General features: G+C 46.2%; 1 protein-coding gene across 1 annotated transcript; it reads left to right on the top strand.

The window, feature by feature from the left end:
* The first annotated feature begins 49 nt into the window (after positions 1 to 49).
* NPHS1 (NPHS1 adhesion molecule, nephrin) lies at positions 50 to 26,906 on the top strand. Its single transcript, XM_032841749.1, has 29 exons — positions 50 to 110; positions 221 to 436; positions 520 to 642; positions 828 to 956; positions 1,448 to 1,529; positions 1,890 to 1,993; positions 2,182 to 2,309; positions 2,405 to 2,576; positions 2,760 to 2,917; positions 3,155 to 3,299; positions 3,408 to 3,532; positions 5,575 to 5,761; positions 5,934 to 6,063; positions 6,237 to 6,409; positions 14,395 to 14,535; positions 14,613 to 14,753; positions 15,729 to 15,850; positions 17,010 to 17,179; positions 17,276 to 17,434; positions 17,536 to 17,687; positions 19,046 to 19,157; positions 19,241 to 19,422; positions 21,153 to 21,209; positions 23,347 to 23,466; positions 23,608 to 23,632; positions 23,739 to 23,814; positions 23,973 to 24,066; positions 24,154 to 24,269; positions 26,255 to 26,906. The coding sequence occupies exons 1-29, from the start codon at positions 53 to 55 to the stop codon at positions 26,384 to 26,386; spliced, it is 3,729 nt and encodes a 1,242-aa protein (XP_032697640.1). The 5' UTR covers positions 50 to 52; the 3' UTR covers positions 26,387 to 26,906.
* The last annotated feature ends 923 nt before the right edge of the window (positions 26,907 to 27,829 follow it).

Genomic DNA, 27,829 nt, shown 5'->3' with positions numbered 1-27,829 from the left:
AAACAGAGAGGAGGCAGTGGACCCATTGGGAACCACAGGCAGAGGACCTGAGATGACTCTGAGGACACCCAGCAGGGCTCCCCTGCTCCTCATGGGGCTGCTGACCACAGGTGAGTGGGATCCTGGCCCCGTGACTCAGCGCCAAGTGGCCCTCGTTTTCCATTCATGTTCTCCAGACTGACCCCTCTTCCCTCTCCTGCTGACACCCCTGTGTCCCCAGGCCTGGCCCAGTTGCCGCTTTCTGCCTCAGCCCTGCGAGGCTTCTGGGCTCTGCCTGAAAACTTGACGGTGGTGGAGGGGGCCGCTGCTGAGCTGCGGTGTGGGGTCAGCGCCCCCGGCAGTGCAGTGCAATGGGCCAAAGATGGGCTACTCCTTGGCCCGGATCCCAGGATCCCCAGGTTCCCGAGGTATCACCTGGAAGGGGACCCTAGTAGAGGTAAGGGGTCAGGGCCAAAGACCCTGAACCACCAGCAGGGACTGCCTAAGGTCCTGACCTGCGACCCCTGGTCTCGCCTACAGGTGAATTCCACCTGCATATTGAAGCATGTGACCTCAGCGACGACGCAGAGTATGAGTGCCAGGTCGGCCGCTCGGAGACAGGCCCTGAGCTTGTGTCTCCCAGAGTGATCCTCTCCATCCTGGGTACGGGTGAGAGACTCCCAGGACGCATGCATCCAGATTTCCATCCCTCTCCTACCCTGGGATCCAGGATTCAAGCCCCCAGTCCCAGACCCAGGGTGCACATCTGATGAGCACCGAGACTCCAAACCCAAACCCTCATCATTTTCCTCAGTGGTGGCAGCTCACCCCACATCTTTTCTCACCAGTGCCCCCCAAGGTGCTCCAGCTCACCCCCGAGGCAGGGAGCACAGTCACGTGGGTTGCTGGGCAGGAGTACGTGGTCAGCTGTGTGTCTGGGGATGCAAAGCCAGCACCTGACATCACCTTCTTACAGAGTGAGTGTAGGTGAACTGGCGGGAGCCCCTGGGGAGGGGGGAGGGAGACCTCCTAGAGGTCCCAGAAAATAAGATATTCCTGAGTGATGAATGCAGGAATGGACTTGGGGAGATGTTGAGGCCAGTGTGAGACCCTGGGATGGGAGGGAATCTACAGGGAGAGACACCAAAGTGATTGCAGGACTGGCAGTCTGGGACTCAGGGAAGAAGCTGAGGCTCCAGATGGAGATATGGATGTCATCACGGGTGCAGAAGCAAGAAGCAGGGTGATGGAGGTGGGTGACTCAACCCGGCCAGGTGGTGAGGGCAAGGGTGAGGCCCAGGACCTCCAGCATTCAGGGAGGCCTCGGTGGAGGAACCGAGCTGGAGGTTTTCCCCTGGAACCAGGAGGGAGGGGGCACTGTGTCCACCCTAAGGATTTCCAGGCCATTCTCCCCAGAATCAACCTTGGGGGGAACCTGGCATCCCTCTAGCCCTCTTGTTGCCTCCAGGCGGACAAACAGTTTCTGACACCTCTGCTAATGTGAACACGGGATCCCAGGAGAAGCTCTTCACCACGGAGGCCACAGCCAGGTATGAAATTTGCGATGCCCTCCCCTCAGCCTGACCCCCAAGTTTCTCGGTGAGAGCTCCAAGCATGGAGACTAGAGTCAGGCATGAACATCTGGGACCTAATTGTTCACAACGACCCTCCAAAATTAGTTCCAGAGTATCAAGTACAAGGATTTTGGCCAGGAGAGGGCCTCTGGAATCCCAATTTTCACTGCTGACCACCCCCCCGCCAGATCTCTTCCATGGAATTCTAGATGCTAGAGGAAATCAGCAGAGAGACTTAGACCAGGTGTGGGAACTTGGGATCCCTCACCTCTTCTCCCTGAGTCCCCAAAGTTCAGATGATGACTCTGACTCTAGAACCCCAACTTCTCACCCCAGGGTGACACCCCAGAGCTCAGATAATGGGCAGCTACTGGTCTGTGAGGCGTCCAGCCCAGCATTGGACACCCCTATCCGGGTCTCAGTCACCATGAATGTTCTGTGTAAGTGGGGAACTGAGTCAGCTGTGGGCACAGAGGATGGGAAGCAGGAATTAGGGGGTCCTGGGGGAGTGCAGGGATTAGGAAAGGTTCAGGTTATCAAGGAGAAACACAGGGTTTCAGGGGCCACAGAGGGGTCTGGAAAGAATGGATGGGCTCCCCAGGCCCACTGAGTGATTGCTGCTTCCCAGTCCCCCCAGGACCCCCTGTCATTGAATGGCCAGGCCTGGACGAGGGGCACGTGCGGGCAGGACAGAGCTTGGAGCTGTTGTGTGTGGCCCGAGGGGGAAATCCACCAGCCACACTGCAGTGGCTGAAGGTGAGGGCAGAGGCTGGCCTGGGGATGGGAGGGGCATTGGGGAGGGGGGGGGAGGAGCTGGCCCTGAGCAGGTGCAGCTCTCTCTCCATCTCCAGAATGGCCAGCCCATGTCCACAGCATGGGGCACGGAGCATGCTGAGGCGGTGGCCCGTAGCATGCTGGTGATGACCGTGCGACCGGAAGACCACGGGGCGAGGCTCAGCTGTGAGGCCCAAAACAGTGTATCTACAGGGATCCAGGAACGTGGGGTCACGCTCCAGGTCACCTGTGAGTCCTGATCCCAGCTACCCATCTGTCACTCCGTGCCCCAGAGAACCATCTGTTTGTGCCCCCAAATCATGCCTATCTGATGCCAAAGACCTTGTCATCTGTCCCCAGTCCCCTGTCGGGGCCGGTCTGTGAGGCATCCAGCCAAGTTTCACGTCTCTCCTCTGCCCGTCGTCCCTGCAGTCCCCCCCAGTGCCATTACCATCTTGGGATCCGCATCCCAGTCTGAGAACAAGAACGTTTCGCTCTCCTGCGTCACCAAGTCCAGTCGCCCACGGGTCCTGTTGCGATGGTGGCTAGGCTGGCGGCAGCTGGTGCCCACGGAAGAGATGGTCATGGATGTGAGGCAGTGGCCAGACTCCTGGGTCCGAGGGAGGAGGGAGCCGAGTGCACAAATCCTGGATCTGGGAGAGGATGGGCCTGGCAGCCTGGGTGACTGAGTCTGGCCTACAGGGTCTCACAGAGGAGGGGGTGGAGATGCTTTCCGTGTCCTTGCTAGGGTCTGGGGTGAGCCCAGACCTTGGGTACCGGGGATGGGAGTGCTGTTGTTGCCAAGTCTGAAGCTCGCTCCTTGGCAGGGCCTGCATGGTGGCCACATCTCCATGTCCAACCTCACGTTCCTGGTGCGGCGAGAAGACAATGGTCTGACTCTCACGTGTGAGGCCTTTAGCGAGGCCTTCACCAAAGAGACCTTCAAGAAGTCACTCACCCTGAATGTGAAATGTGAGCCTCCACCCTTGCCCCCGGGGTTGCCCCATTCCTTAGAGACCCTCCCCCCAACCCTCAGGCCCAACCCAGAGAGAAAAGCCACTCTTCTTGCTTTCCTCACAGATCCTGCCCAGAAGTTGTGGATAGAAGGTCCCCCAGAGGGACAACGCCTCCGGGCTGGGACTCGAGTGAGGCTGGTGTGTCTGGCCATTGGAGGCAACCCAGAACCCTCTCTTACCTGGCTCAAGGTTGGGCCAAACAAGGGCTTATGGAGGTGGCCAGAAAGGGCTGCGGGATGGGGGTGGGGAAGACAGAGCCCTTTTCTCTCTCCTCCAGAGTCTTTGGAAATGATGGAAAAATGTGAATTTCTTGAAAAATACTGAAGAGTTTGAGTTTTGGTAGGGAATTGGAAAAGACACAAATGCCATGAGGATGAAACGGAATCCTAGGAAAATTCTGGGAATTCTGGGAAAACAGTGAGAATTCTAGGGAAAAGGAAGGTATTCTAGATGAGGATAGGGAATTCTGGAGAAAAGGCAATTAATTTCATCAAAAGTGAAGGGAATTCTGGTTAAATCTTAGGGATTCAGACGAAATGGCTGGAATTTTATGGAAAGACCAAGTATTCCAGGTCCCAGGACAATGATGGGCAAAGGCTAGAAATTTGGGGGAAAGACTAGTTATTCCACAGAACTTGAAAATTTATTAATATAAAATTGCATTCATGGGATTTGGAGGTAAGAAAGTGAAATTCCATTAAAATTAAAAGAAATTCAGGACACCTGGGTGGCTTAGTAGGTTAAGCATCTGCCTTTGGCTCAGGTCATGATCTCAAGGTCCTGGGATTGAGTCAGGATCCCTGCTCAGCAAGGAGCCTGCTTCTCCCTCTACCTTCCACCCCCACTGCTTGTACTCTCGAGCTCTCTTTCTCTCTCTCCCTCTCTCTCTCTTGCTCACTCTCTGGTACATAAATAAATAAATAAAATCCTTTTTTTTAAAGATTTTATTTATTTTTTGACAGTGATCACAAGTAAGCAGAGAGGCAGGCAGAGAGAGAGGAGGAAGCAGGCTTCCTGCTGAGCAGAGAGCCTGATGCGGGGCTCGATCCCAGGATCCTGGGATCATGACCTGAGCTGAAGGCAGAGGCTTTAACCCACTGAGCCACCCAGGCGCCCCTAAATAAATAAAATCTTAAAAAAAATTGGGGGCGCCTGGGTGGCTCAGTGGGTTAAAGCCTCTGCCTTCAGCTTAGGTCATGATCTCAGGATCCTGGGATGGAGCCCCACATCCAGCTCTCTGCTCAGCAGGGAGTCTGCTTCCTTCCCCTCCCATCCCCTCTGTCTACTTGTGATCTCTGTCTGTCAAATGAATAAATAAAATCTTAAAAAAAAACCTTGACTAAAATAAAATAAAATAAAATAAATTCTGACCAAATTCTGAGAAAATCCTGGGAACTTAGGGGGCTAGTGAAAATTCCAGAGGAAAGACTAGGAATTATAGAAATGAAATTTAATTAGGTGGAGTTCGGGGAAAATGCCAAGAATTTGATCAATACAAAGGATTCTAGTAAAAGACTAGTGTAAGGGGCACCTGGGTGGCTCAGTGGGTTAAAGCCTCTGCCTTGAGCTCAGGTCATGATCCCAGGGTCCTGGAATTGAGCCCTGCACTGGGCTCTCTGCTCAGCAGGGAGCCTGCTTCCTCCTCTCTCTCTGCCTGCCTCTCTGCCTACTTGTGATCTCTGTCTGTCAAATAAATAAAATCTTAAAAAAAAGAGACTAGTGTAATAAGGGAATATTGGGAAAAGATTCAGAAATCTGTGAAAGACTATGAAATTAAGGGAACAATCTAAGGAAATTTGGGGGGAAAGTGGGAATTTTAAGAAAAAGAACTAAAGATAGGAAAAGATGAAGAAATTGTGGGAAAGGCTTGGGGATTCCATGGGACTTTCCTGGCCTGTGGTTGTTTGCTTAGTTGGAATGGATTTTGAGGAGTGGAGGGGAAGGTCAGCAGGGGGCACCAACCATTGCTGGCCTCCAGAGAGCCGTGAAGGTGGGGCGCAGGGGTGGGGCATGGGACTGGAGGTGGGTTCCCTCTGCAAAACCTTAGGGCTCTGGTGACCCAGGATAGGCTCTGGGGACCCTGGTGGGAGGTGCTCTATTCTAGTCCCCATTCCTCTACCTTAGCTGGTAGTTCCAGGGGAAGGAGGCCCCTTTTCCTCATCACACGAATGGGGCTGTTTCTGGGGGGAATGGCAGGGCTACGCGGTCCCCCAGTCAGTGTTTGTCCTCAGGACTCCCGGACGGTGACCGAACCGCGGCCGCCCCAGGAGCCGCGGCGGGTGCAGCTGGGAAGTCTGGAGAAGTCAGGGAGCACGTTCTCCCGAGAGCTAGTACTGATCACGGGTCCATCGGACAACCAGGCGAAGTTCACTTGCAAGGCGGGTCAACTCAGCGCATCCACGCAGCTTGTGGTGCAGTGTGAGTGCGCTCTCAGCCAGGGTCTGGGGGAGGGCTTGGTCGCGGCAGGGAACTAAGCCAGAGCCAGGCTGGCGGACAGTGCATACCAAGAGCCAGGACGCTGCTGCAGAGCCTGGGATCTAGGCAAGGCAGATGCAGTTCTGAGTCTTTCTCTTCTGGCCCGTTCTTGAAGTTCCCCCCACCAACGTGACGATCTTGGCCAACGCCACAGCTCTGCGCCCAGGGGATGCGTTAAACTTGACTTGCATCAGTATTAGCAGCAACCCTCCGGTCAACTTATCGTGGGACAAGGAAGGGGAGAGGTGAAAGCACCAGTGGCCCCTCCTCTGTCTGGTTCTGGTCACGCCCCTTCACCGTTTGTGCCCTCCTCCCCACCCCTGGCTGGTGTCCTGTCCTGTACCTAGCACTCCTCTGGCTCTGATTCCATTTCTGCGCTAGCCCTGACCTGACCATACCACCCCTGCTCCGGCCACAGGCTGGAAAGCGTGGCCACACCACCCCGTAGTGCCCCATTCAAAGGCTCTGCAGCAGCTAGGAGCGTCCTTCTGAGACTGTCATCCCGAGACCACGGCCACCGAGTGACCTGCCAAGCCCACAGCCCTGAACTACGGGAAACCATGAGCGCCTTCTATCGCCTCAACGTGTTGTGTATGTGGAACCCCTCTTGATTCCCTCCACCTTATACTACTTGGGTCTTCACCTTGACACCGTCCTTTATCTCCATTCTAAAGCTTGAAACTTTCCTGATCTTTATCATGGACCCTGGCTCTACACCAATTCCTATCCTGCCCAACCTCCGTTTTGCCTTCTGTTCTAACCCCTGCTGTGAACCCTCCTGAACTTCTCTCCAACTTTTTTTTTTTTTTTGGCATTTAAAAAAATTAACGTATAATGTATTATTTGCCCCAGGGGTACAGGTCTGTGGATCATCACGCTTACACATTTCACAGCACTCAATATAGCACATTCCTTCCCCAGTGTCCATAACCCAGCCACCCTATCCCTATCTCCCCACCCCCCAGCAACCCTCAGTTTGTTTCATGAGGTTAAGTCTCTCTTATGGTTTGTCTCCCTCCTGATCCCATCTTGTTTCATTTTTTCCCTCCTTACCCCCCATGACCCCCCTTCCTGCCTCTCAAATTCCTCATATCAGTAAGATCATAGGATAATTGTCTTTTTCTGATTGATTTATTTCACTTAACATAATACCCTCTAGTTCCATCCACATCATTGCAAATAGCAAGTTTTCATTCCTTTTGATGGCTGCATAGTATTCCATTGTGTGTGTGTGTGTGTGTGTGTGTGCGTGTGTTACCACACCTTCTTTATCCATTCATCTGTTGATGGACATCTAAGTTCTTTCCATAGTTTGGCTATTGTGGACATTGCTGCTATAAACATTCAGGTGCATGTGCCCCTTCAGATCACTACATTTGTATCTTTAGGGTAAATACCCAGTAGGGTGATTGCTGGGTCATAGGATAGCTCTATTTTTAACTTTTTGAGGAATCTGCATACTCTTTTCCAGAGTGGCTGCACCAGCTTGCATTCCCACCAACAGTGTAGGAGGGTTCCCCTTTTACTGCATCCTTGCCAAGATCTGTCATTTCCTGACTTGTTAATTTTAGCCATTCTGACCAGTGTGAAGTGGTATCTTATTGTGGTTTTGATTTGTATTTCCCTGATGCCGAGTGATGTTGAGCAATTATTCTTGTGTCTGTTGGCCATTTGGATGTCTTCTTTGCTGAAATTCATCTTCGTGTCTTCTACTGTTCATGTCTTCTGCCCATTTCTTGATTGGAATATTTGTTCTTTGGGTGTTGAGTTTGATAAGTTCTTTATAGATTTTGGATACTAGCCCTTTTTCTGATATGTCATTTGTGAATATCTTCTCCCATTCTGTCAGTTGTCTTTTGGTTTTGTTGACTGTTTCCTTTGCTGTGCAAAAGCTTTTTATCTTGATGAAGTCTCAATAGCTCATTTTTGCCCTCGTTTCCCTCGCCTTTGGTGATGTTTCTAGGAAGAAGTTGCTGAGGCTGAGGTTAAAGAGGTTGCTGCCTGTTCTCTCCTCAAGGATTTTGATGGATTCCTGTCTCACATTGAGGACTTTCATCCATTTGGAGTCTATTTTTGTGTGTGCAGTGTAAGGAAATGGTCCAGTTTTATTCTCCTGCGTGTGGCTGTCCAATTCGTTGGACACCATTCGTTGAAGAGACTTTTTTCCATTGGGCATTCTTTCCTGCTTTGTTGAGGATTAATTGACTATAGAGTTGAGGGTCCCTTTCTGGGCTCTCTATTCTGTTTCATTGATCTATGTGTCTGTTTTTGTGCTAGTACCATACTGTCTTGATGATGACAGCTTTGTAATAGAGCTTGAAGTCTGGAATTGTGATGGTACCACCTTTGGCTTTCTTTTTCGACATTCCTCTGGCTATTTGGGGGCTTTTCTGGTTCCATATAAATTTTAGGATTATTTGTTTCATTTCTTTGAAAAAAAATTGATGGCATTTTGATAGGGATTCATTAAATTTGTAGATAGCTTTAGGTAACATAGACATTTTCACAATATTTGTTCTTCCAATCCATGAGCATGGAATGTTTTTCCATTTCTTTGTGTCTTCCTCAATTTCTTCCATGAGTACTTTATAGTTTTCTGAGTACAGAGTCTTTGCCTCTTTGATTAGGTTTATTCTTAGGTATCTTATGGTTTTGGGTGCAATTGTAAATGGGATGGACTGCTTAATTTCTCTTTCTTCTGTCTTGCTGTTGGTGTATAGAAATGCAACCAATTTCCGTGCATTGATTTCACATCCTGACACTTTACTGAAATCCTATATGAGCTCTAGCAGTTTTGGAGTGGAGTCTTTGGGTTTACCACATAAAGTATCATATCATCTGCAAAGAGTGAGAATTTGACTTCTTCTTTGCCAACTCGGTTGCCTTTTATTTCTTTTTGTTGTCTGATTGCTGAGGCTAGGACTTCTAGTACTATATTGAATAGCAGTGGTGATAGTGGACATCCCTGCCATATTTCTGACCTTAGGGGAAAAGCTCTCAGTTTTTCCCCATTGAGAATATTTGTTGTGGGTTTTTCAGAGATGGCTTTGATGATATTGAGGTATGTACCCTCTATACCTACACTGTGAAGAGTTTTGATCAAGAATTTTGTCAAATGCTTTTTCAGCATCTATTGAGAGTATCATATGGTTATTGTTCTTCCTTTTATTGATGTATTGTATCACATTGATTTGCAGATGTTGAACCAACCTTGCAGCCCAGGAATAAATCCCACTTGGTCGTGGTGAATAATCCTTTTGATGTACTATTAGATCCCATTGGCTATATTTTGGTGAGAATTTTTGCATCTGTGTTCATCAAGGATATTGGTCTGTAATTCTCCTTTTTGATGGGGTCTTTGTCTGGTTTTGGGATTAAGGTAATGCTGGCCTCATAAAATGAGTTTGGAAGTTTTCCTTCCATTTCTATTTTTTGGAACAGTTTCAGGAGAATAGGTACTAATTCTTCTTTAAATGTTTGGTAGAATTCCTCTGGGAAGCCATCTGGCCCTGGGCTCTTGCTTTTTGGGAGATTTTTGATGACTGCTTCAATCTCCTTACTGGTTATGGGTCTGTTCAGGTTTTCTATTTCTTCCTGGTTCAGTTTTGGTAGCATATAGGTCTCTAGGAATGCATCCATTCTTCCAGAGTGTCAAATTTGCTGGTGTATAGTAATATGTTCATAATATGGTCTTATAATTTTTTCTATTTCTTTGGTGTTGGTTGTGAGCTCTCCTCTTTCATTCATGATTTTATTAATTTGGGTCCTTTCTCTTCTTTTTGATAAGTCTGGCCAGGGCTTTATCAATCTTATTAATTCTCTCAGAGAACCAGCTCTTAGTTTCGTTGATTTGTTCTACTTTTCTTTTGGTTTCTATTCCACTGATTTCTGCTCTGATCTTTATTACTTCTCATCTCCTGCTGGGTTTAGGTTTTCTTTGCTGTTCTTTCTCCATCTCCTTTAGGGGTAGGGTTAGGTTGTGCATTTGAGAACTTTCTTGTTTATTTCTTTTTTTTTAAAAAGATTTTATTTATTTATTTGACAGACAGAGATCACTAGTAGGCAGAGACAGGCAGAGAGAGAGGAAGGGAAGCAGGCTCCCGGCCAAGCAAAGAGCCCAATGCAGGACCCTGGGATCACGACCTGAGCCGAAGGTAGAGGCTTTAACCCACTGAGCCACCCAGACACCCCTCTTTTTTTTTTTAAGATTTTATTTATTTATTTGACAGAGAGAGAGAGATCGATCACAAGTAGACAGAGAGAGTGGGGGAAGCAGGCTCCCCACTGAGCAGAGAGCCCGATGCAGGACTTGATCCTGGGACCCTGAGATTATGACCTGAGCTGAAGGCAGAGGCTTAACCCACTGAGCCACACAGGTTCCCCACCTTTCTTGTTTCTTGAGAAAGGCTTGTATTGCTATATACTTTCCTCTCAGGACCGCCTTTACTGTGTCCCAAAGATTTTGAACAGTCGTGTTTTCATTTTTATTTGTTTCCATGAATTTTTAAAAATTCTTCTTTAATTTTCTGGTTGACCCATTCATTCTTTAGTAGGATGTTCTTTAGCCTCCATGTATTTGAGTTCTTTCCAACTTTCCTCTTGTAATTGAGTTCTAGTTTTAGAGCATTTCAGTCTGAAAATATGCAGGGAATGATCCTAATCTTTTGGTACTGGTTGAGACCTGATTTGTGACCCAGGATGTGATCTATTCTGGAGAATGTTCCATGTGTACTAGAGAAGAATGTGTATTCTGTTGTTTTGGGATGGTATGTTCTAAATATATCTGGGATTTCCATCTGGTCCAGTGTGTCATTTAAAGCCTTTATTTCCTTGTTGATCTTTTGCTTAGATGATCTGTCCATTTTGGTAAAGGGGGTGTTAAAGTCCCCCACTATTATTGTATTATTGTTGATGTGTTTCTTTGATTTTGTAATTGTTATTGTTTGTTATTAATTGGTTCATATAATTGGCTGCTCCCATATTAGGGGCATAGATATTTAAAATTTTTAGATCTTCTTGCTGGCCAGGACCTTTAAGTATGATATAGTGTCCTTCCTCATCTATTACTATAGTCTTTGGCTTAAAATCTAATTTATCTGATATAAGGATTGCCACCCCAGCTTTCTTTTGATGTCCATTAGCATGGTAAATTGTTTTCCACCCCCTCACTTTAAATCTGGAGGTGTCCTTGGGTCTAAAATGAGTTTCTTGTAGAGAGCATATCAATGGGTCTTGTTTGTTTATCCATTCTGATACCTTGTGTCTTTTGATTGGAACATTTAGTCCATTTACATTCAGGGTAACTATTGAAAGATATGAATTTAGTGCCATTGTATTGCCTGTAAGGTGACTATTACTGTATATTGTCTCTGTTCCCTTCTGGTCTGTTACTTTTAGGCTCTCTCTTTGCTTAGAGGACCCCTTTCAATATTTCCTGTAGGGCTGGTTTGTTGTTCGCAAATTCTTTTAGTTTTTGTTTGTCCTGGAAGCTTATCTCTCCTTCTATTTTCAATGACAGCCTAGCTGGATATAGTATTCTTGGCTGCTTATTTTTCTTGTTTAGTGCTCTGAATATATCATGCCAGTCCTTTCTGGCCTGCCAGGTCTCTGTGGATAGGTCTGCTGCCAATCTAATATTTCTATTGCTGTGTGTTACAGACCTCTTGTCCTGAGCTGCTTTCAGGATTTCAGGATTTTCTCTTTGTCACTGAGACTTGTAAGTTTTACTATTAGATGACGGGGTATGGACCTATTTTTATTGATTTTGAGGGGGGTTCTTTGTGCCTCTTGGATTTTGATGCTTGTTCCCTTTGCCAATTAGGGAAAGTCTCTGCTATAATTTGTTCCAATATACCTTCTGCCCCCCTCTCTCTTTCTTCTTCTTCTGGGATCCCAATTATTCTATTTGTTTATTTTCTTTTTTAGAGAGAGAGAGAGAGAGAGAGAGAGAGAATGAGAGAGAGCATGAAAGGGGAGAAGGTCAGAGGGAGAACCAGACTCCTTGCAGAGCTGGGAGCCAGATTCAGGACTCAATCCCATGACTCTGGGATCATGACCTGAGCCAAAGGCAGTGGCTTAACCAACTGATCCACTTAGGTACCCCAGGGATCTCAATTATTCTAATATTGTTTCATCTTATGGTATCACTTAGCTCTTGAATTCTCCCCTCATGGTCCATTAGTCGTTTATCTCTCTTTTTCTCAGATTCTTTATTCTCCATCATTTTGTCTTCTGTATCACCAATTCTCTCTTCTATCTCATTCATCCTAGCAGTAAGAGCTTCCATTTTTTATTGCACCTCAGTAATAGCTTTTTTAAAAAATTTCAATGAAGTTAGATTTTAGTTCTTTTATTTCTCCAAAAAGGGATTTTTATCTCTCCAGGAAGGGATTCTCTAGTATCTTCCATGCTTTTTTTTGAGCCCAGCTAGCACCTTGGTAATCATCATTCTGATCTCTGGTTCTAACATCTTACTAATGTCTGAATTGATTAGGTCCCTAGCTGTTGGTACTGCCTCTTGTTCTTTTTTTTTGAGGTGAGTTTTTCCACCCTGTCATTTTATCCAGATAAGAATAGATGAATGAGAGAACAAAATACTAACAGGGTAGCAACAACCCCAGAAAAATATACACTAACCAAATTGGAAGAGACCTGAAACTGGGGGGTGGGGGAGAAGAAAAAAAAATATATATATATATTAGACTGCTGAAAAGAACAGAGCTACACACTTGATTTTGGGTGTATTTTCTTCTGTTAGAAGAAAATACTTCCCAAAATTTTATAGAAAGAAAAATTTATATATATACAAAAATAAGGGTAAGCATGATGAAGGGATAGAATATGTCTGTAAAGATGAAAATTTTAAAAAAATTCTAAAAAAGGAATTGATAAGAAGTGGTTGAAAAAAGAAAAAAAAAAGAGGAAAGAATGCGATCAGGCTGGAAACTAGAACAAAGCCATGCACTAGATTTAGGGTATATTTTGATCTAGTAGAAGAAATTGTATCCCAAAATTGTAAAGAAAAAAAAATCTTTATGAATACAAAAAATAAGGTTAAATACAATGAAGGGATAAAATATGACTATAACAATGAAAATTTAAAAAGATTTTTAAAAAAGGTATTGATAAGATAAAATTGTTTGAAAATGTTAAAATAGGAAAGAGGAAAAAACTTAAAAGAATAAGAAAAAAATAAAATTTAAAAAATTTAACTTTGAAAGACTAAAAGATCATGGGAAAAAAGCCATGAATTCTATGTGTTGCTTTCCCCTTGCTCTGGAGTTCCACAGTTCTCATTGATTGGTAAACTTGGTCTTGGCTCACTGATCTTGTTGATATTCTGGGGGAGGGGTCTGTTGCTGTGATGCTCAAATGTCTTTGCCCCAGATTGAATTGCACTGCCCTTGCTGGGGGCCAGGCTAAGAAATCTGCTTGGGTTTGCTCTCTGGAGTTTTTGTTCCCTATAAGTTTTCCATAGAGCTTTCCTGTTTCCTGTTTTCCCGAACATCCTCCGTAGAGGATGGGAATGAAAATGGCGGCTTCCCAATGAGATGAGATGAGATGAGAGCTCAGGCCCCACTCCTCAGTGTGACCTCAGAGAAAAGCCATCAATCCCTCCCGTCTCCCTGGTCTCTGGCCACGCTCCGAGATCACCCAGCCTGTGACCGAGCATTTCTATCTCTGGCACACCACCCGTTTGGAGTCTCCAAACCCAGCAGATTCCTGCAGTGCACTTTCATGCTGCTCCTCCCAGAGGAAGAAGGAGGGGGTCTCCCCAGATCTGCCACTTGTGGGGTCACTGCAAGAGCAGTGGCTTGACTGTGCCACGGATCACAGTTTAAGGTAACCCTGAGCTGAGAGCTCACTCCTCGGCTCCGTCTCTGTAGCTGGCTTCCTGCTCTGATACTTGGGAGCTCTGCTACACTCAGACATCCTTGATCGTTCTGTGACCAAGCAGAACCTGAGACCACACTGTCTCTGCAAGGGCTCTACCCCCCACTTAGCCTCTGGAGTGATGTCCCTCAATGGAGCAGACTTCTAAAAGTTCTAATTTTGTGCTCTGCTGCTCCACCGTTTGCCAGGAGCTGGCGCTCCCCCCAGGTCTATCTTCCTGTATATCTATATCTATATATATATATAGATATATATATATATATTATATCATTTTGGATTCACTTCTCCGCATGTCCTACCTTCCAGAAAGTGGTTGGTTTTCTGTTCCTAGAATTGCTGCTCTTCCTCTCTTCTATCTCCTGTTGAGTTTGTAGGTGTTCAGAATGGTTTGATAACTATGTAGCTGAACTCCTGGGACCTGATATTTCAGTCTCCTACTCCTCAGCCATCTTGCTCTGGAGGCCTTCTCTCCATCTTTTAACCTGACTCTAGCCTTTACTCTCTTCCTAAGTTAGATCCTAACCTCTATCCTGAACCTAATAGCTGAGCTCAGCTCTGAATACCTTGTCCACAACCTTCAATCTAGTCATGACTCCAACTTTAACCCTTATACCTGATCTCAAATCCATCCCAGACCCCAACGTTGACAACAATCTTGACTCCCGGTGGCGCCCTTCCCACAGACCCTCCGGAGTTCCTGGGAGAGCAAGTGTTTGTGGTGACTGCGGTGGAGCAGGGCGAGGCACTGCTGCCGGTGTCTGTATCTGCCAACCCTGCGCCTGAGGCCTTCAACTGGACCTTCCGTGGCTACCGCCTCAGCCCAGGTGCGTGGAGAGGCCACAGAAAGGGGTGCAGGTCTCCCGCACGGGAGAGTCAGGCTCCTCACACTGACCTCCCCCAGCTGGCGGCCCGCGGCATCGCATCCTGTCTGGTGGAGCCCTGCAGCTATGGAATGTGACCCGCGCTGATGACGGCCTCTATCAGCTGCATTGCCAGAACTCAGAGGGCACCGCTGAAACTCTAGTGCGGCTGGATGTACACTGTGAGGCCCCATCATCACCCTAGGAAACTAGGGAGTTCTGGGAACCCCGCCCCCCCCTGCTAACCACACCCACTCAGGGACTCTAGCCCAATGTGGAGTCTCTTCTTGTGGAAGCTCTGCCTACCTAGGGATGTCCACTCATCCTGAAAGCCTCTCACTTTGGGAGCCTCCATTGTGATGGAGTCATTCCCACTTTGGGAACCCTGACCACTAGAGAGACCCTACGTGGAATCTGCTCAGACAGGGGGCTACCTACATGGGACTCAGTCTCATCAGGAAGCCCTGGGGTGCCTGGGCGGGTCAGTCAGCCAGGCATCTGACTTTTGCTTTCAGCTCAGATCATGATCTCAGGGTCCTGAGATTGAGCCCTGGCTCCTCTGTGCTCAGGGTGGAGCCTGCTTAAGACTTCAGATTCTCTCTCCCTCTCCCTCTGCACACATGAACTCTGTGTATGCAGGAGTTTTCTCCTTCTCTCTCAAAAAAAAAAAAAGGGGGGGGGCGAGGGGGAGGTGCCTGGGTGGCTCAGAGGGTTAAGCCTCTGCCTTCGGCTCAGGTCATGATCACAGGGTCCTGGGATCCAGCCCTGCATCAGGCGCTCTGCTCAGCGGGGAGCCTACTTACCCCTTTCTCTCTCTGCCTGCCTCTCTGCCTACTTGTGATCTCTGTCTGTCAAATAAATAAATAAAATCTTGAAAAAAAAAAAAGAATGAAACCAAACCCACTGTGGAAGATCCACTTCCGTACAATCCTGGAAGTCCACCAGACTTCCTCTTGTCACCACAGAGGTGCAGTATGGTGGAGGGTGGGGGAATGTCTCATTAACCCTGAGAGCTTTACTCCAAGTGCTCTGCATAAAGGGCAGACTGCATACCTGTGACTTTCCTGAGCACCTCTAAGACACTTCTTCCACCTGGGGCCTTCTCCCACCATCATCTGTATGGCACAAGTGCCTTCCCCAACCCCTTGCCTCTCCAGATGCTCCCACTATCCGAGCTCTCCAGGACCCAACTGAGGTGAATATTGGGGGTTCTGTGGACATAGTCTGCACCGTTGATGCCAATCCCATCCTTCCAGAGATGTTCAGCTGGGAGAGGCTGGTAAGGATCAAACCTTTGGTCAATGGAGGTGGGGGCTGGTGGATGTGGTTTCTTGACTGTGAGCTCCTTGGCGGGAAGGATCACAGCTATATCATCCTATATAATGATACATTTGTTGGGACATCCTCCGAGAACTAACTAACTGTTGAATGGCAGATGGATGGGTGCATGAGTGGGTAGGTAAACAAATGAGTGGGTGGGCAGGTGGATGGATAGGTAGGTAGATGGTGCATAAATGGAGGGAAGAACATATGGACAAACAGACAAGTGAATGGATAAATGATGAACAGATGAGTGACTAAATAGTTGAATGAGAGAAATGAATAGATAAATTTATTAGATTAGAGGGCACATGGATAGATAAATACACATTAGTAGGGCACCTGGGTGGCTCAGTGGGTTGAGCCTCTGCCTTTGGCTCGGGTCATGATCTCAGGGTCTTGGGATGTAGCCCCGCATCAGGCTCTCTGTTCAGTGAGGAGCCTGCTTCCTCCCCTCTCTCTGCCTGCCTCTCTGCCTACTTGTGATCTCTCTCTGTCAAATAAATAAATAAATAAAATCTTTAAAAAAAATACACCATCAGTGGAAAGATGTCTGTGGAAGAATGATGGATGGATGGATGGATGGATGGATAGGCAAATGGATGGATGGATGCATGGATCAATGGAGAGATGGAAAAACAGTAGTAGTTAGATGAAGTGATGAACATTTGCATGTATTTATGGGTATGTGCATGTATGAGTAAATAGAAGGGGTGGATGTGTAGAGAGATGGAAGGGTGGATAGGTGGAGGGAGAAGGAAGATAAATGAATGGGTGAATGCACAAAAGGATGAAGGAGAGGTAGATGAATGGATAGATAAATGAATAAAGCGATGCAGAGATGGATGGCTAAATAGATGGTGGATGGGTAGATAGATCATTCTGAGCATGAATGATTGGGTAAATGAATGGGTGAATAATTTTCTTGATTGGTGGACTAATGGATGGGCCCATGAATGAATGATCATATGCATGAATAGATGGATGGATGACTCAGGGAATGGATAGACGGAGGAATGTTTTCTTTGCTAGATCTGTGGAGGATGGACCCAGTTTGGGGGAGAATGAGGCTGGGGCCAGACTTGGGGGGGAGCATCTCCTGTATCTTGTGCCTCAAGGGAGAAGAGGAGGAGGACCAGAGCCTGGAGGACATGGAGAAAATGTCAAAGGGAGCCACAGGGCATCTTCGAATTCACCATGCCAAACTGGCCCAGGCTGGTGCTTACCAGTGCATTGTGGACAATGGAGTGGCACCTCCAGCCCGAGGACTGGTCCGACTTGTTGTCAGATGTGAGTAACACCCAAACTCTGATTTTAAGGCCTCCACTAAACTCACATCTCTCATGTCTTTCCACATACCTCATTTGACCAACAACCCCTTCTAGTTCCCCCCCCAGGTGGAGCACCCCACTCCCCTAACTAAGGTGGCTGCAGCTGGAGACAGCACCAGTTCTGCCACCCTCCACTGTCGTGCCCGAGGTGTCCCCAACATCATCTTCACTTGGACCAAAAATGGAGTCCCTCTGGATCTCCAGGATCCCAGGTGAGTCAAGGCCTAGCCAGGGAGCACACTAGTCCTAACTTTGGTCCCCCAACCCCAGTTACCTTTTCTGAACCTCTGCCCCACTCCCCCCACCGCCCCAGGTACACAGAGCACACATACCACCAGGGTGGCGTCCACAGCAGTCTCCTGACCATTGCCAACGTGTCTGCAGCCCAGGACTACGCCCTCTTCACTTGCACAGCCACCAACACCCTTGGCTCAGATCACACCAACATTCAACTCGTCAGCATCAGTATGGTGGGAGTGGGCTGCGAGGGTGTCGGGCAGATGCTCCCTGGGTCTATCTGCAAGTCTCTGGTTGGCCCAGAAAGGCAGTGTTCCCCAAATCTGAGAAGTGTTTATGAACTGAGATGGAGTTTCAGCCTGCCTTGGAAATACTAGTGGAGACTGGATCTTCAGGGAACCCCACAACAAGGAAAACAAGTGGGGGGATTATTGGTCCAAGTAATCAAAAAGTAGGCTGTCAGGAGTTGTTGGATTTAGGTTCAGCTATCATCAAGAACTATCTGACTCTTAGGTCTGCTTTTCTGTGTTGGCTTTATTCTAAGGCTCTTCATAGAGGCTGTTAGAGTTCCCGGGGGAAATGGAATTTTTTTCTCTTCCTAACAGTGGTATGAAATTACTATACTTAAGATTTATTGGCTCTATTCGGGTCCCATCCCACCCCTACACCAACCCTGTGGTCAGGGAAGGCGACACCCTGGTTGGCTTGGCTCAGTCATGTATCTCTCCTATAAGGAGTGGGGTCATTTCCATCAGAAGTACCTGGTCTGAGAATGTGGACAAGTGGTTTTCCAAAGGATACTCAGGGTTCTGCAACCAGAAGAAACAAGGAATGAATGTGACATAGGCACCAAAAAATCCACACAAGGAACATATATCATATACAGCCAGGGCTGATATTTGTCAAGTCTATTTGCAAATTTGCCTACGTGCTAAAATTTATTTGTAACCCCCAAATCGATACTCATGCTGCTTTCTTGGTCATTCGGGAATATGTACAGAGCAGATAAAAAAAATTGAGTCACCCAATGAACACATTTTCGGTTGGATTAGAACAGGGTGACCCTCTGCTTTCACACTATAAGGAAATGTCCTCTTTGTAGCCTATTTAGTCCCACATGTATTGCACTTTTGTGCTTTTTGTTAGTGATTTTGCTTTTTAAAGTGGCCCTTAGCCATAGTGCTGATATGCTGTCTAGGGTTCCTAAGGATAGGGAGAAAACACTTCTGTTGGATAAGCTTCATTCAAACATGAATTGTAACACTGTTTGGCAGTGAGCTCAATGTTAATGAATAATAAGATACATTAAATAAGGTGTCTTAAACAGAAACACACACAAAAAAAACAAGGTCATGTATTGATTGGTTGATGAAAATGTTGTGACGGGAGGTTCACAGGAACCTAACTGTATTTCCCCCAGAAGCAACGATTTGATATTCTGTAATTCAGTGTTCATAGCAACTTTATAAAACATAACCACCACTAATTACAAGAATCGACTATATATTTAAAATCATTCTTAGAAAAACCTGGAAGGAATCTCCTTTTGTAGCCTCTGACTACTCCCCTCATCCTTTTCCTCACAGGCCGCCCGGATCCCCCAACAGGATTAAAGCTTGTGAGCATGACCCCGTATTCAGTGGGGTTGGAATGGAAACCTGGCTTTGATGGGGGTTTGCCACAGAGGTTCCAGATCAGGTGGGTCCCTGTCAGGGCAGGAAGAGATGGCAGCCAGCAGGGCTGGGGCACCTCCCCAAATGACTACTCTCCTTTTCATGCAGATATGAGGCAATGGAGACTTCAGGGTTCCTCTACGTGGATGTCCTACCACCCGAGGCCACCACCTTCACCCTGACTGGACTGCAGCCCTCTACACGATACAGAGTCTGGCTGCTGGCCAGCAATGCCCTAGGGGACAGCGGAGTAACTGACAAGGGGTCCCAGATCACTATCACAACCCCAGGTGGGAAGGGACAATCTTGAGCAGGTTGCAGAGCTCCTCAGGGGACTTATGAAGTGATACAGGGATGTAGATACTCTTCCCTTTTTACAGATGAAGAAACTGAAGACCATAAAGGCTAAGCAAAGTGCTGAGGCTCACACATCTAGAAGGAAGTAGAGATGAGACTGGAACTCAGGCGGATGAACTCCAGAAACCAGTTTTCAGCCACTAAATGATTCTGTTTGAATGTGGTTAATGAGAAGGGGAAATTAGAAAAATGTTTGTATTCAATGGAAGGAAAACATGGAAATTGTGGGGTGCAGCTAAAGCAGTGTGAGCAGGACATTTACAACATTAAGTGCTCGTTTAGATTTTTTTAAAAAGGTTTCAGACTGATGCTTAATTTCCATCTTAAGAAATTAAAAAAAGGGGATGCTTGGGTGGCTCAGTTTGTTAAGCGGCTGACTTCGGCTCAGGTCATGATCCCCGCGTCCTGGGATCGAGTCCCACATCGGGCTCCTTGTTCTGTAGGGAGCCTGCTTCTCCCTCTGCCACTCTGTCTGCCTGTGCTCACTCTCTCTCACTCTCTCTCACTCTCTCTCTGACAAATAAATAAAAACTTTTAAAAAAAGAAATTAAAAAAAGAAGAGCAAATTAAACCCAAAGTAAACAGAAGGGAGGAAATAATAAAGAACAAAAATCAATGAACTAGAAAACAGAAAAACCATAGAGAAAAATCAATGAGAACAAAAGCTGTTGCTTTGAAAATGTCAAATAACTTTTATAAAGCAAATCAAGGTGAAAAAGAGAGAAGACGCAACTATACCCATATCAGGAATGACAGGGGGCATTACTACTAACCCTACAGGCATTAAGGGGAAGTTAGGGAATATTACGGGCAACTTGATGCCAATAAATTCAGCAACTTTGATGAAAGGGACAAATTCCTTCATATGACTAATGAGAACGTTTGAGTGGCTTATCACACAGAGGCTGGTGTAGGTAAGCCGGGATTCAGGTCCCAGCCTGCCGCTTCCTAGTCTTGAGACCCTAGGCAAGTTACTTAACATTTTCGAGCCTCAGTGTCTAAAAATAAGGTATCTCAGATATCTGTACCTGTTACTAAAAGTAAGGTCTCTCTCAGTCAGTTGTGAGGATTAAATAAATTAATCTATCTACAGTGCTTAGAATGGGGACCTGTATAAATTAAGTGCTATGTAAATACTGATTTAGAGAAACTTCTGTTTACTTTGCCCCATTAAAGCTCCCTCTTTCTGTCTTTCCCTTCCTGACAGAGCAGCCTTCTTCCTAATGGAAGTAAGGAACTTCTCCCATGCCTCCTCTTTCTTTCCTCCATTACCATCTTCCCTCTAAGTACTAAAGCATAAAGCACACTCATTTGCTTGCTCTAGAACTAATACCTCAATTAAGACATTCCAAGGGCCCAGCATCTTTTTTTGGTCACCCCTCCAACATTGATAATTTGGGTTAAAAGGATCTTCCATACCATAAAGCACTCATCAACAATAATCATCATCTTCATCATCATTATTATTATTATTGGCATTAGAGTGGTTATTAATAGTATTGCCATTATTATCAGCAATTTGCAGGTCTCTTGGAAGTATTCCTAAGAAGCCATAAATCAGTACCTCAAAATGGGTTGAAAAGCTTAATAGGAAACTGTGAAATATTTAAGGCTTACCCAGATTCTTGGTGTTAGTTCACAATCACTATATCCACCCCCGCAGGTCTAGACAAGCCTTCTGGAGAGCCTGACTACCAGCTGCCCACAGAGCAGCCTGAAGGTAAGTTTTCAATCCCTTGAATATCCCTCTCTCTGTATGAGGCCACAGCTGCTTAAGACTTAGCTCTGTCCCTTATACACATCCTAAGTTCTTTCTCTTTCTGGATGTGACACACTTTCTCTCTGACTAATTCAGTTTAATTCTGAAAGAATTAGCTGACTCTATGCCCTGTGCAGAGCCTGTATCAGTTGGCTTAAAAGGAGAGAGAGAGATTCATTTATTTATATTAGAGAGGGAGAGAGCAAGCAGGGAGAGGGAAAATCAGAGAATCTTAAGCAGATTCCCCACTAAGCATGGAACCAGAGGTGGGGGCCCGAGACAGAATCCCACACAGGGCGGAGACAGGCCTGGACATGGGCAGTCGTGGAGCCCCAAGCGGTATTCGATCTCACGACCCTGAGATCAGGACCTGAGCTGAAACCAAGAGTCAGATGCTTAACTGACTGCACCGCCCACGTGCTCCTATATCATTTGGCTTTTGATGCAAAATAAACCACTTATCATAATAACCATAGTTTCTCTTGAAACTTTTCATAAGTTTCTCTTGATTCTATGAGTGGCTGAACAGTGCTGGTCTGGGATATAGGTAGCTAGAGGCTCGGCTGGGACCGGTTGATCTAGGATGGCCTCCTCCTCACATATCTGACAATCTGGCTCTTGGTTGGGACAATGGAGATAACTGGGCCACATGTCTCTCCTTGACTTGTTCACATGGAGGTGGTCACAGGAATCCCAAGAGCAGCAGGACTGGGCAAACACTTTCGAGCTCCTGATTCTGTCACATTTGATATTGTCTTATGGGCTGAAACAACTGACATGTCTCAACTCAGACTCAGTGTAGAAGGGGACTACTCAAGAGTGTAGTTACAGGGGTGCCTGGGTGGCTCAGTGGGTTAAAGCCTCTGCCTTTGGCTCAGATCGTGATCCTGGGGTCCTGGGATCAAGCCCCACATTGGGCTCTCTGCTTGCCAGGGAGCCTGCTTCCCATCTCTCTCTCTCTGCCTGCCTCTCTGCCTACTTGTGATCTCTGTCTGTCAAATAAGTAAATACAAATCTTTAAAAAAATGTGTAGTTACAGGGAGAGAATTATGACCATTTTGCTAACAATCTCCCTTCAAAGCCCGAGAAGAAGGTTGCAAGTTACAGAAATTCAGCTGTTGTTCACAATAAAAAGAATTGCTTGGCTTGTGAGGTTGAAAACTCCAATAGATGCTCATGATTTTCACAAAGGACCTATTTCTCACTCTCTCTCAACTTTGCCTTCATCGCTGATGGCTTCCTTCTCAGATTCTTTCATCAAGAGGGCAAAGAAGTACCTGCTCCACTCCACATACCTCCAACTTTGTTCCACTTCTCAGCAGCCAGCAAAGAATTGTCCTAAATGTTCTGGCAAAAATTTACCTTGGGTCAAATGCTGGATGGGTCTGAACTGATCACTGTGGAAAGAGGAATGGGTGCTCTTAGCAGCCAGGGAGGTCCACATGTCCTCCATGGAGATCTGTGGGAATATACAGCCCAAGAGTGAGGAAGGGGTTATTTCCTCAAAGGAAAATGAGTGCTGTTAGCGAAAGATGGGGAGATGGATGCTGAGCAGATGTCTGCTTAGAAGGATTTAGTCTTGTCCTTAGGGATATGGCAGAGGACTCCAATATTACCTTGAGTGGAAGTTTGTGCAAAGGGGAAGTCATTTGAAAAGAAAATCACTTGAGAAGACAGGACATTTAAGGACAGACATTTGACTCTTCCAAAGCTTAGGGGTGTGGCTTTGGCTCAGTGATTCTGGAAACAACTCCACTGGTTAGTTTGTGTGGCTGAGGGGTCCAATACCAGGGTCTATGGTTGATGGGCAAGGCTGAACACATGGGAAGAGGTCTTGAATGCCCAGCTGGAGCTCCTACCTCAAGCTATACACAGGGCTCATGCAAAGGTAGGAACCACTGTTAGTGGTTTGACTTTTGAGAGAAGCCACCTGCCCTGAGGTGGCAAGAAGGAGTGGACCTGGAAATCTCTGCCCATGTCCTTCCTTGACCTATGAAGAAGGGCTTTGCTTGGTCAGAATTGGGCTTTCTCAGAGAATGCTGCTTGGGGCCTAGAGCCAATTGTTTTGGGTTCACTGAGAGATACGTTCTTCCCCCAGGACCCCCAGGGCTGCCCCTGCTGCCTGTGCTGTTTGCTGTTGGGGGTCTTTTGCTGCTTTCTAACATCTCCTGTGTTGGGGGATTCCTCTGGCGGCGGAGACTGAGGCGTCTTGCTGAAGGTGAGGAGAGACCGTTCTTCCCCTACAGGGATGTTGGCCCAACGGTGACAGAGAGCCCTGGGGCTGCTCCATGTTAATCTCCCAGGGCCTGTTTGGCCAGAGGAAGGGTGTCTCTGATCCCTTTTTCCCTACTTTCCTCAGGCATCTCAGAGAAGACAGAGGCAGGGTAAGTGGGAATATTTTTCTGTAAGAAAGGCTCTGAGGAAGGAGGTTTGGGGATGAGAGGTGTCAGAGTCAACACCCAGCTGCCCTCCATATCTCTGTCCTGGAAGGTCGGAGGAGGACCGAGTCAAGAATGAATATGAGGATAGCCAATGGACTGGAGACAGGGACACGCGAAGCTCCATGGTGAGTGGGGATATTCTTGAAAGTTCTGCTGACAGGGAACTGCAGACTAACATTCTGTTATTAACTTCAGGGTAATTGCTGTCTTTCTGGGAACTATGGAGCCAGAGGATAGAAAAGATTTTATCTGGTTTTTTTTGGGGGGGGCGGGCTGTTGACAGGTTAGCACAATGGATGTAGAACCATATTACCACTCCATGAAGAACTTCGGCCCCCAGCTACCACCAACACTGGAGGAGGTGTCTTATCCCCGAGGTGAGTCATGACCATATCAGAGCTCCCTCTGCTCATAGATAACCCTGACATCTGGACAGGTGCCCTGATCATCCCTTCCAACTCCAGGTTTCACACATCTTGAAGAGGAAGATATGGCTTTTCCTGGACACCTGTATGATGAGGTGGAAAGACTTTATGCCCCAACTGGAGCCTGGGGACCCCTCTATGATGAAGTACCAATGGTGAGGCAATTTGTATCAGCAGAAGTCTTTCCTGGCTAGTGTGAGAAACCCACCTCCTACTGTTCATATTAGTTAAGGGTAAGCTAGACGCCATAGCACAAAAGCCTGGCTATGATCCTATTTCCTTCTCACATAGCAATCAGAGGTGAATGACCCTGTTGCACATGGTTATTCCAGAACTCAAGTTCTTTCCACTGATTCCTCTGCCACCCTCTAGTGCATTGTTCAAGTTTGCATAGATAAGCTAGCTCACTGTGGGTTTCAACTGGTGGGAGAGGGAAAAAGAGAGTGTGGTGAAGGTACAACCCTGGCTTATGGCCCAGGCCCAGACATGGTACACTCTACTCCTTCCCTGATGAAAACACAGTCAAATGGTCAACCTAACTGTAAAGGAGACTAAGAAATATAGTCCAGATTGGCAGCTGTATGCCTCCCCAAACTTCTGTTACCAAGTAGAAGGAAGCTATGCATCCTGCTGGATAATTGGCCTTCTCCACTACACTGGTTAAGCATAGAGATATAGAGAAATATGTCTTTAGCCCACTCATTTGAAAAGTCAAGGAACAAAATAGACTCTAGGCTGTACCCAGGTGGACCCAGAGTTTCCTCCTTAGAGATGTCCTTAGAAAATGCAGATTTGTATCCTATTAGACTGGTAACCTTCAGAGCAAGAGAGTGTCTCTTCCAATAGCTCTAAAGTTCCAGAGCTCACACGCTATTAGTCTAGCTTTGGTCACATATTTATTGCTGGACGACTGAGGCAGAGGAAAGACTACGCTAATCAAACAGGTCAGGACTGGTGTCCAGCCATGGCATCAGAGAGTAGGGGCCATCCACTGGACTGAGAAAGAGAGGAACAGAGAGTCCGAGGGAAGTGAGGATGGTGAATGGCCAAGGCAAGAACAACGGACCCTTTGTTGATCAACTACCCCCACCTACTGTAAGGGGGGTGGCACAGAATGCTTGACTTTCTGCGTGTCCTTAGCTGATGCTTTGGGACCTCTGGGCCAAGAATTTCCCTCTGTAGCTCTGTCCCAGATGGGGCACTGTTCTCACAATCGTGGAAAAAAATGTGCATCACAATGCTGTCCGTGGTGCTGAACCACACGTGCCCTCTGAAGAGGAGATGCAGTCCGCACACTTTCCCTGTAAAGGTCCAGAGAGTAAATCCTTTGGGCATCGCAGGACATTCTGTCCTCTTCGAAACTACTCAGCTCAGCCGCTGTCATGTAAAAGCAGCCACAGACAGTACATAAATGAAAAAGTGTGGCTCAGTTCCAAGAAAACTTCATTTTTAGACACTGAAATTTGAACTTCATATAATTTTCATATGTCATAAATATTCTTCATTTGATGTTTTACCATCAATTAAAATATGTAAAACCATTCTTAGCCCCAGGCAGTATGAAAACAAAGCAGCAAGCTCTATTTGGCCCATGGGCAAATCAGCTCTAAAGTTTGCTGAGCTAAAACAACTCTTTCCTCCCAATCCTAGGGCAAAGCACATCCCCAGTAAAGACCACTCTACATGGTTGTTTTTGTCTTCTATTTTGATGAAAATTTTGAAATTTATAGGATGAATAGAATCTTGACTCACATTCCACTCCAATTCCCTATATCATGCACTTTTAAAAGTTTTAAAAGTTTCATATTTCTGACATTTAAATTATTTTTCTGACAGAAATCATGAGTTATCTTAGACTTACTTAAATAACTAGTTAGTGAGGTTAGGAAGTGAAAAAAGATGGAGATATAGATAAACCAAGATCGACCAAGGGTCGATATTGTTGAGGTTAGGTGATGGGTACAGGGAGGTTCATAATAATTGCTCTCCTCTTTGTATTTGTTGGATCCCCCTATAATTAGAAACTAAAACTTTTTTTTTTTTTTTTGGAAGTTGAATAGGAGTGTGTATCCCTCCTAGAGCTGTAATGATGACCCACAGGGCATCTTTCTATGGTTCCAACTCCACCTTTGCTTGTCAGGGCCCCTGCGACCCCTGCTGGCCTGGGGAGACGTATGAGGACTCAAGAGGAGTCTATGATCGGGTGGCAGGAGACTTGGACCCTATGGAACCTGATTCTCTCCCCTTTGAACTGAGGGGACATCTGGTGTGAGAGCCTTCTCAACACCCCTTTCCTACACCTGCAGGACACAATATTCCAATGGCCCTTTTTACTCCAACATCGGCTGAGCTTGTTAAGTGAGCTCCACAAGACACAAAGGGAAAGGACTATTTTCAGGAGAAGTGTGTGTAAGTGACAGATTATTCAAGCTGGTGTCAACAAAGCTCGTATAAATAAGCCAACTCTGGGAACTGACTTTAGAAACTAAACTTCTCCAATGGGAAACAATGAATCGTAAAAGACATCTCAATAGTGAAAAGCTATTCCAGGGTCTTTATACTTTTTAATAGTCCAATTTTCAGAACTTGGAAAAGATATATTCAAAATAGTTCATTTTGAGTTACACTACACCCGAGATAGCTAATTATAAGTGGAATTTGTGGGCCATTGTTATATCCTGCTTGTCTTGTTATTTTCCACAGGTATCTAAAATATGATGTATAAACTATGACACACATGTAAACATAAATAGACTTTACAGAAAAAGACAATAAACAAGCTAGACACAAAAGAATGCGTATTGTATGATTTCATTTTATAGAAATTCTAAAGCAGGCAAAGCTAATTTAAGGTGACAGAGCAGATCAGTGGTTGCCTGGGGCCATGAGAAGGGAATTGACTGCAAAAGGGCACAACAGAACTTTTGAGGGGTGAAGGAAATGTTCTACATCATGATTATGGTTGTGGTTTCATAGGTGTAAGCTGGGGCGCCTGGGTGGCTCAGTGGGTTAAATCCTCTGCCTTTGGCTCAGGTCATGATCTCAGGGTCCTGGGATTGAGCCCCGCATCACATCGGGCTCTCTGCTCAGCAGGGACCCTGCTTCCTCCTCTCTCTCTGCCTGCCTCTCTGCCTACTTGTGATCTCGGTCTGTCAAATAAATAAATAAAATCTTTAAAAAAAAGATTTGTCAAAGCTCATTGAACTGTACACTTATGATGGGTGGATTTTATGGTATATAAATTATACTTCAGTAAAGGTGATTTGTAAAACAGCCTCAATAATTAAGCAGCCCAGCAAGAGAATGCTTACTGTTTATATTGAATAGCAGAAGAACTGAGAAATCTGCCTATTTTCATGGAGAACAGAGTAAAGCTAAGTATAATCTTCATTTAGGCCTCCACTTCTACTTGATTAGTCATATTATCAAAACTGTAGGTTCAAATGCTCATCAACATATTATTATTTTTTTTTCAGTGAAGACTAAAATACTAGCTTTTAGACTACAGCACTTGAATACACAAATACACAGGTCCAAACAATTCCCCCTTAATTTAAAAGATGATTTGATTCCTAAACGTAGAATTTTTCTAATTGTATATTTTTCCTTTTCAAAGAAGACACCTGCAGCATTCTGTTTCCACACTGGCTAAGAAGGAAAGGTGAACTTATTGGCTGTTCTAGCTGACAATATCAGGGATCAAGCATTGCTGGAT

Source organism: Lontra canadensis, unplaced genomic scaffold (genome assembly GCF_010015895.1).
Source record: "Lontra canadensis isolate GAN:19392208 unplaced genomic scaffold, GSC_riverotter_1.0 scaffold125, whole genome shotgun sequence".
Lineage (NCBI taxonomy): Eukaryota > Metazoa > Chordata > Mammalia > Carnivora > Mustelidae > Lontra > Lontra canadensis.
This window is presented reverse-complemented; position numbering and strand designations above follow the sequence as displayed.

Coding starts and splice junctions, on each gene's coding strand:
- NPHS1 (XM_032841749.1), top strand. CDS start 53: ATGACTCTGAGGACACCCAGCAGGGCTCCCCTGCTCCTCATGGGGCTG. Junction 1,530..1,889: donor ACCACGGAGGCCACAGCCAG/GTATGAAATTTG, acceptor TTCTCACCCCAG/GGTGACACCCCAGAGCTCAG. Junction 15,851..17,009: donor TGTTCAGCTGGGAGAGGCTG/GTAAGGATCAAA, acceptor TTGTGCCTCAAG/GGAGAAGAGGAGGAGGACCA.